This window comes from Sinocyclocheilus rhinocerous, unplaced genomic scaffold (genome assembly GCF_001515625.1).
Source record: "Sinocyclocheilus rhinocerous isolate Xijiao unplaced genomic scaffold, SAMN03320098_v1.1 scaffold370, whole genome shotgun sequence".
NCBI lineage: Eukaryota > Metazoa > Chordata > Actinopteri > Cypriniformes > Cyprinidae > Sinocyclocheilus > Sinocyclocheilus rhinocerous.
Window position 1 is genome coordinate 824,688 of NW_015670897.1, and position 9,445 is coordinate 834,132.

Genomic DNA, 9,445 nt, shown 5'->3' on the forward strand with positions numbered 1-9,445 from the left:
CATTTTGCTAACACATTTTCATTACTTGAAATAAAATAGATGTTAACTAAAATAAAATATTGATATCTTTATATATTGTATATATATTATACTATATTGTTTAAATTGTATATATTTTATTTATTTATTAAATATTTAAATAAAAATATCTATATTATCTATAAAATATGAAATCTAGTTGCCAGGGCAACATTTCTCGTTTTCATTTAGTTTTAGGTTGAAATACTAAAAAACAAGGCATCAGTATTTTTATTAAACAAAAAGCTAAGTTTTATTTATAAAGATTAAAAAAAATTTTTTTTATAAAATACTAAATAATGCTCTTTTTTTAGGAAAAAAAAATTAAGTTCATTAAGTTTGCTTTACTTGAATAATGTAACTACTTTCTTTTTTTTTAAATGTATTTAAATGTTTTCAAAAACTGATATTTTGTTTCAGCTGCTGATCTTATGAATGTCTAAGGCTAACAAATTTGAGTTATACTTCCTTTCTTGATATATAATGTTTCCATAACTTGCGCCTCGACATTTAAATGTCCCTGTAGATATTTTTTAACAATTTTACACATAAATCTGAGATAAATGGAGTAATTCTATGCAACAGTATATGTGACCCTGCACCACAAAACCAGTCTTAAGTAATACCCCAGCGACTTAAGACTGCTTTTGTGCTCCAGGCTCACATATAATCTGTAGGTCTCATCCAGATGTTGATGCTGATTAACTGATTATTTATTCTGTTGTTCATGCAGGTGAAGCTGGTTCAGCACACATACTCCTGTCTGTATGGCACCTTCCTGTGCAATAACGCGAAAGAGCGCGAGGCCCGTAACGTGTATAAACGCGCCTGCTCCGTCTGGTCGCTCCTCCGAAACGCCAACAAGAACTTCCAGAACTTCCTCTACATCCCCTGCCATGATACGGTCAGCACACGTACAGTTACTACAAAACCAGGGCTCACACGCCTTTTGATTGTTTCAGAGAGGATTCATGCTTAAGGTCCAGTTCTTGCCATTAACTATGACTTTTGCCTTAAACTCCTAATTTGCTGCTTATTAATAGTTTGTCAGGTAGTTGTTAAGTTTAGGTATTGGCTAGGATTAGGGATGTAGAATATGGTCATGCACAATATGTGCTTTATAAGCACTGATAAACAGCCAATATGTTAATAATAGGCATGCTAATAAGTAACTAGTTAATAGTGAGACCCTTGGACCCTATACTGAAGTGTTACCAAAAACAGTTTTAGCCAATTAGGTGTTTTAGAGCTGAACAAAAACTGTTTATATTTACTATAGAAATTTCCATAACTTTTTATGATTTAGTTAATGTCTCTGTCTTTTCCAGATTGGAAATTGCTATTTTAAAAATCACAGATGTTTAAATGTTTTCTTCGACTGTGAGAATCCTGTTTAAAAGACACATTCAACTTGTTCTCAATTGTTGTGCTTTATTTATGTAATGCCCAGTAAATACAGTGTTATTTATAGATACTATTATAGTTTCTATTAATATTTTTAATTAGATTTTCTTTTTTTTTTTTCCCCCGTTTTAATTTTAGTAAATATTTTAGCTTTTTTTTTTCTAATTTTATTAGTTTTTTTTATGCCTATACAATTTTTATAAATTTTTATTTCAGTTTTTATTTATTTTTACATATTTTGCCTTGGCAGCTAGCTGAAATAAAATAAAATGTTATATTTTTATGTCAAGTAATGGAAATGTTCTTTAATGGTTTTAGTATTAGTTAACTATAATAAATGATAAAAGTGCTATAGTTATTCTAACAGTGTCCTAACTACACACGACTAATGTCTAATCACAGTTACTTTCAACAAGATTCATGCACATTTTGATTAATAACTAGAGACTCTAAAAAAGCAATTTTAGCCAATTAACAAAAACAATTTATGTGTACCAGAGAAATTTCCATAACTTTTGAAGGTTTTGTTTATTTCTGTGCGTCTTCCAGACTGGAATTCTCTATTTTAAAATTCACAGATATGTTAAGGTTTTCTGTGACTGTGAGAACCCTGTTTAAAAGAAATCCACACGGTTTGTTCCTCATCTATTGTGATTAGTTTCTGTATTTATTCTCTGGTTTAATGCAGATGTTGGGTTGTTGTTGTGGTGATGTTGGCAGGTTTTGCAGCCGGTCTGTCACACGCGAGCGCTGCAGCTGTGGACGGCTGTGTATCTGCCGTCGTCCTCGCCGTGCACCGCGGCTGAAGATGCCATGGAGATCTACCTGAGCCCTTCGGCCGGAGGAGAGGAGTTCAGCTCGCGCTCCCTCGACAGGTGACTGCTCACAGACACTTCATTACAGTGCTAAAAATACTGCACAGTTACATATGTGACCCTGGAGCACAAAACCAGTCATAAGGGTCCATTTTTGGAAATTGAGGGTCGCATGTTGCTTCACTAAATCTTTATTTGGCCATATTCCAAACAACTTTCCCGAAAGGTATATTGTGATGTATTTCCTTCTCTACAGTCAGATTCCAGCACACTTGCTGCCAGTAAATTTCAGATTGCAGGACTTTTTTCCTGCTGATTTAACTTGCCCTCAATGTTTTTTTGCAAAATATTAGGTGTCAATATTTTTATTAAACAAAAATCAAAGGATTGTTGTAATGCATTAAATATATATTTTTTTTAAGCATTAAATAATGCTTTTTTATTTTTAATTCAATAAAACATTACGTTTGCTTTACTTGCCCAGGCAACATTTAAATTTTTTTAAGCCAAATATTTCTTAACTGTCAGAATTTTTATGAAACAAAAATAAAGTATTTTTATAAAGCATTAAAAACATTTTAAATAAAACATTAAATAATATATATATATTTTTTTTTTTATAAAACATTAAGTTTGCCTACTTGCCCTGGTGACATTTTCAGTGGTTTTCCTTAACACAATATTTTTAAGTGTCAATATTTTTAGTAAGCAAAATGCAAAGTACTTTTTATAAAGCATTAAAAACTTTTTTTATAAAACAGTAAATAATGTTTAATTTTTATAAAACATTAAGTTTGCTTTACTTGCTCTGGTGACATTTAAATTTTTTTCTTTAGAAAAATATTTTTGTGTCAGTATTTTAGAAAAACAAAGTATTTAATAAAGCATTTAAATATTTTTTTTATTAAACATTAGGTTTGCCTTACTTGCCTGGTGATATTTTCAATGATTTTCCTTAGCACAATATTTCTTAAAAGCAACACATTTTTATAAAGCAGTTTATATATATATACATAACATTCAGTAATGTTTCAAACATTAAGCTTGCTTTACTTGCTTTGGTGACATTTTTGACATTAAAAAAAAAAAAAAATTACAAAATATTTTTAAGTGTCAGTATTTTTATACAAAAAGTATTATTATAAAGAATTAAATAATTTAAAAAAAAAACATTGCATTTGCTTTACTTGCCCTTTTTTGTAAAATGTTTAACTGTCAGTATGTTTATTAAACAAAAAGCAAGTATTTTTATAAAACATTAAGTATGCTTTACAAGACAGAAAAGTTAAACGTATTGATATTAAATATAAACCTCATTTATAAAAATGTTATTTTTTATAAACCCATGTACTACTGAGATGTTTTGTGTGTTCAGATTCTGCCCTCTTGTGGTGAACCGGAGCACATTGTAAACACTGACGTGAAAGCTTGTGTTTTATTTCACTCAGGCTCCCCAAAACACGGTCGATGGACAACTTGGTGTCTGCTTGTGAGAACGGCGTGACGCTCACCCGCACCTCGAGTGACCCCAACCTGAACAAGCACTGCCAGGAGGGACGTCCGGCGCTGGAGTCCAACCAACCCGCGGCCATCCAGAGCCACGGTTCGTCCGAGGACCCACAAATCGCCGGATCGGTCGGCGCTGAGCCGACGCGTGAGGAAACTCATGAGGACGATTTGAGGGCGGAGCCTTGTTTGACAACCCAGCCTCTGCCGTATTTGCCCCACCCCTTAGCGTTAGATCAAGCCCCGCCCCTTCCGGTTATAAACCAAGCTCCGCCTCAAATTCCAAATTGTTTAGTCAGGACTGCAGAAAACACAAATCCGCCTCTTCTTTTTAACGGCTTTGCACACGTAGAAAACGCTAGCGGATCTGTGAACTCTGAAGCGATTGCGCCATTGGAGGCGTCAGTGGAGACGCTAACGGAGCAAAGCGAGATCCCTCCTTCTGGGAAAGCCACCGCAGTCGAATCGCACCTTCCTTTCGAAGCGCCGGTACGAAACGGCGAACTGGTTCCCGCGAGAGAAAGGCCGCCACCCGCCGATTACGCCAAAGCAGCGCGCCGTTTGATTTCCCAAAGCCAGCTGACGGAGCTATCGCTACTAGGTTCCCAATGGGACAGCGTCCAAGGCCTTGTCCAGTCAGCCTGCGGTGGCGCCATCCAACATGGCAGCTATCACGGCCGCCGACTGGTATTTTAAAATGTAATTAATAGCTTTGCTATAACAGGAATAAATTACATTATTCAAATAGAAAGAAGTTCTTTTAAATTGCAATAATATTACTGTTTTTACAGTAAAGCATAAGAGACTTCTTTTAAAAAATATTTAAAAAATCGTAATTACTCCAAACTTTTTAACTAAAACTTAGTTTATTTAATTGAGATGATATTGTGCATTTTATTTGCGCAAGTCATAAAGGTCTTAAAATGTCTTAATTTCGCTCATTTACTTGTGCATTTAAAATCAGTCTCCTGTGATGCTCGTGATTTGATTCATCGCAGGTGGAGTCTGTGCTTTCATGACTAGATAAATCATTTACTCTGTGAACTGCAGCACAGTGATGTTTCCACTATAAATGATATGTGACGAGTATCTCGTGTCTGACGTCCTCTCTCGTCCCTCCAGACGTGTCTGCGTGAGTCGGACGGCAGTGACGAGGAAGACTCTCTGTCCAATCACAGCGAGGATGGCTTCAGCGAGGGCAGCTGGGACCGTGTGGAGAGGAAGGACACAGAGGTCAGTCATCCTCACTCTCTCTGCTGATGCTGCATCGTTAGAGAGTTTAACCAGCTTGTTTCTGGACGCACAGGTCACCAGATGGGTGCCGGATCACATGGCTTCTCACTGCTTCAACTGCGACTGCGAGTTCTGGGTTGCCAAGCGACGGCATCACTGCAGGTGCGGCCCGTTTACTGATTCCTGTCAGCAGTGTAGAAATAGCAGAGCAGTTCTATATCACTTTATTTTTTTCAGGGATTCCCAAGACTTTTTCCCTCTGAGATTTTAAATAATATAAAAAATTACGGCTGGGTAAAAAATATCGATATCTCGATATTAATCGAATCTCATTTTTACGGAGCGATATCGATTCTTAAACCCCAAGAATTCATTAGTCAAGCCTGTGTTCAGTTAATGGACCGAACGTTGAAGGGCTCTTCCCATCCAATATATCGCAATAACCCTGGAGCACAAAACCAGTCATAAGGTTCAATTTTTTTAAATTGAGATTTATACATACTTATACAGTATAAGATTATACAGTATATAAATAATCTTTCCATTGATGTATGGTTTGTTAGGATAGGACAATATTTGGCTGAGATACAACTATTTGAAAATCTGGAATCTGAGGGTGCAAAAAAATCGAAACATTGAGAAAATCATCTTTAAAGTTGTCCAAATGAAGTTCTTAGCAATGCATATTACTAATCAAAAATGAAGTTTTAATATATTTACGGTAGGAAATTTACAAAATATCTTCATGGAACATGATCTTTAATTAATATCCTAATGATTTTTGGCGATTCTCATATCTCATATTTCTTGTAGGAACTGTGGTAACGTGTTTTGTAAGGACTGCTGCCACCTGAAGCTTCCCATCCCAGACCAGCAGCTGTACGACCCGGTTCTGGTGTGCAACACCTGCTTCGACCTGCTGCTGGAGTCCCGCACGCGAGAGCTGCGCTCGCAACAGCTGAAGAAAGCCATCGCCACCGCCTCCAGCTGAGACGGCCAATCACAGCGCGCCACACACGCCGGCGTCCAATCAGACGCTCTCTGCCTCGTTCCCCCCGGCAACCGCGAGACCAGGGCGATTTAGAGTCCAGCTCTGAGACCGATCCACACGTGGAAACGAGATGGAGGAGATCCAACAAACGAGCGCGGTTTGCGATGGAGGGCCGTTTTTATCTCTGCAAGTGAACTCCAAGCTTCTCTGGTTGAGGCCAGAACTGAACCCAAAGGGTCCTTGGGTTAAAAAAAAACCCAAAGAGAGGCGTTTCTTCATCTCAAATGCACCACACACAGCGGACAATCACCTCCTTCCTTCAAACCCGGCGTCTATCGAGAGGCTCACTATTTAAATCCAACCAAGCTGCTACAGTATTTAAAAACGTCTCTATCCTTATTATTTTGTGCACTACGGAGGGGGTTCGAGACCAAAACGGAGAGATCTGCAGCTGTTTTCTCGCTGTGAAGCTTGAATGTTCAATTGTTTGGGTTATTCTTATTTTTGGGGAACTGGAGGGATTCGCGGGTGCTGTTACTGAATTAAAGCTGCCGGTTTGCATTGATTTGATCGCAGTTTTGTGCACAGAGCGCGACCTATTTCGTCTTTCAGCCGCTCCGGCAGAACCGAGCTTTAGCTGAACTGTGAAATGGTTTCACTCTCGTTTGATGTGAAATACACGACTTTAAATGCCAAAATCAACCTCGAATTCCAACATATCAATAATATATAAACAAAATCACTGCTCAGTTCATGTTTAATCTGGCTGGTTGTGTGTTTGTTGCAGGAAACGCAAGAAAAAAAACAGCAAGCTGAACATTTCTGCTGTATGTTGTTGTGTACGTTATGGTAAAACTAGCTGCTCCGTCTACGTTAGCGTGTTTCTATCACTTCATCTGAACAAACCAGTGATGATAATTCATATTTGAATCGTACAAAGGGAAACCGGTGGCGATTGAAAGGACTTTTGTATTGGAGGGCTCATGATCTCAACAGCATTACATGTGCTAGGATTTCTTTTTCATGTCGTCTGCGTCTTCGGCTCTACATTGATTGTGTTTTGTTAACGGTGAACCTCTCAACAGTGCCACGTGTGTTTGATTTTCTCATGGATTCACTGATTTGTAACTTTAACTTGTTCAATGGTACAATAACTAGAGGCTTAACAACGAGAAGATGATTGGTTGAGAATCGATGAGGTTAAAAACACTGAGAACCCGCTTGATTTTTCTTCCCCGTGGTGCTGATGAAGGACACTTTTTTGAGTTAAATGCATTAAAAGAGGAACCCAGAAATGTGATGTATAGTTATTTGGTCTGTAATAGTGGCTAATATTTGTCACTTAGTGAATAATTGTTGTAAAGAAATGCACTGTACAAGTTCAATCCCATGGGTTAAATAAAAAGATACGTCTTTATCAGCCATCTGTGTTGAGATTATTCATCTTTCCTTTTTGCATTATGAATTTGTTCAAAATCATACCATGCATGGAGCTTGAATGCTCAACAGCAGCATTTTTGTTTTGCTGCATTTTTTTTTCTGTATTATATACATCCTCTAATTTTAAATATATATATATATATCAGCTAATTGCCAAGGAAACTATTCTCATTTTTATATAGCTTAACTTGATGTACTAAAACTAAAACAAATAACTATATAGCCATAAAAAGAAAAAATAAGAAACATTTAAACTATAAACTGTAAAAGTAAAAACTAATTCAAAATATATAAAAAAAACATTTTAAAATTGATGTACTAAAATAACTACAGCTGAAATAAAAATTAGACTTTAAAAAAAAAAATGAAAATAAAACAAAGTGAAAGGCAAAATTTAAAAATAAACTAATTCAAAATATTAATAAAAACTTTTTTTATTTAGTTTAACTTGATGTACTAAAATAACTCAAATTAAAATTGATATAAAACCTAATAGACATTTATTAAAAAAATTAAAACAACTAAAATTAAAGTGAAAAGGCACAATTTAAAAAATAAAAACGAATTCAAAATACTGTTAACGATGTACTAAAATAACTACAACTAAAACTGAAATAAAAAATCTATGTACTATACATAAAACATTTTAAAAACTACAATTAAAAATCACTAATAATAACTAAAATTCAATTAACTAATTCAGAATATTACTGCTTTTATTTTTTACGTGTGGAAAGTGGCATGATAGGCAACATACAATAGTACTGATTACATGAAGCAAATTTCACTATACGTTCATCCAACTAGACCTGCACTTCAGACAAGCATGCAGAAATACAGAATCAACAAAAAATACATATTTACAAAAAAAAAGTCTTAAAGGGGTCATATGATGCTATTTTAAAGATCATTATTTTGTGTATTTGGTGTAACAGAATATGTTGACATGCTTTAATGTTCAAAAAACACATTATTTTTCAAATACTGACTGTTAAAAAGACCAAAATAGTTCATGTATTGTCATTAATAATAAATAATATATAGGGTGAATTCGGGTGACACTTTTTGCCATTGAGATGATTAGGAAAATATGTATCAGTTATCCTGAATTAACCCATATGTTTAAAATTTTTAAAGAGTCAAACAAAGATTAATAAAAATAATTAAAAGTTATCACGATACAGTTCTGTTTTAAGGTTTTAAATGGTTCCTCAAGACTCACCAAACACACAAACCCAGCGATGAATCAAGTGGAGATCAACAGAGAGACATGAGATGAGATGACATAACAGACATAATAATAACACATTTTTTATAAAGCGCTTTTCCCAAGCTGAAGGTCGCTGTACAAGGAGAAAATACATAAACACAGCTTCAATCATGCGATAGTGTACAGTACAGTACATATACACACACACACACGCATACATATAAATACACAGTGACTTAACAGCAAAACCAGAACACACACAACACAGATACCTAGTAGTTTCACAGCAAAACACTAGTCAGAAGAAGGCTGAAAATACTGTCAGAAAAGAGAGGTTTTTCATTGAGGTTTGAATGATGGTATAGTGGAGGTGTGACATGATGCAGGACGATGGAGATTCCTGCAGAGTTCAACCCTGATCAAACACACGGCTGTCAGCAAGCGTTCCTGAAGATCGGATCAGGGTCGGAGCTGAACTCTGCAGGAAGGCAGATCGAACAGGATTGCGCTCCTCTGATCTGAACACTCACATCTGCAGCTGCTGAGGAAATCAGAAGATTTAAAGGGTTAGTTCACCCAAAAATGAAAATTAGGCTGTGTTTTACTCACCCCCGAGGTGTATATGGAGACAAAGACACAAAGCTGACTTCATACGTCATCCGCCGGAGCCGTGTGAGACACTTTTTTTTATGGATGGTCGATTTTTATTTAACTTCTTTTGGACTGAAGCAATGCAACACCAGCTGAGGGGCATTAAACAGCTTGAAAGATCAAATACAATTTTTAATATAACTCCGACTGGATTCGTCTGAAAGAAGAAAGTCATAT

General features: G+C 35.9%; 1 protein-coding gene across 1 annotated transcript in view; it reads left to right on the top strand.

Annotated features, from left to right (window-relative positions):
• The window catches only part of mtmr4 (myotubularin related protein 4), a 59,027-nt gene extending 51,640 nt beyond the window's left edge, over positions 1-7,387 (top strand). The window contains exons 13-18 of the mRNA XM_016546285.1: positions 752-922; positions 2,143-2,297; positions 3,686-4,430; positions 4,866-4,976; positions 5,050-5,138; positions 5,790-7,387. Of these exons, the coding sequence (XP_016401771.1) occupies positions 752-922; positions 2,143-2,297; positions 3,686-4,430; positions 4,866-4,976; positions 5,050-5,138; positions 5,790-5,967 (1,449 nt within the window). The 3' untranslated portion in view covers positions 5,968-7,387. The remainder of the gene's footprint in view (positions 1-751; positions 923-2,142; positions 2,298-3,685; positions 4,431-4,865; positions 4,977-5,049; positions 5,139-5,789) is intronic.
• The last annotated feature ends 2,058 nt before the right edge of the window (positions 7,388-9,445 follow it).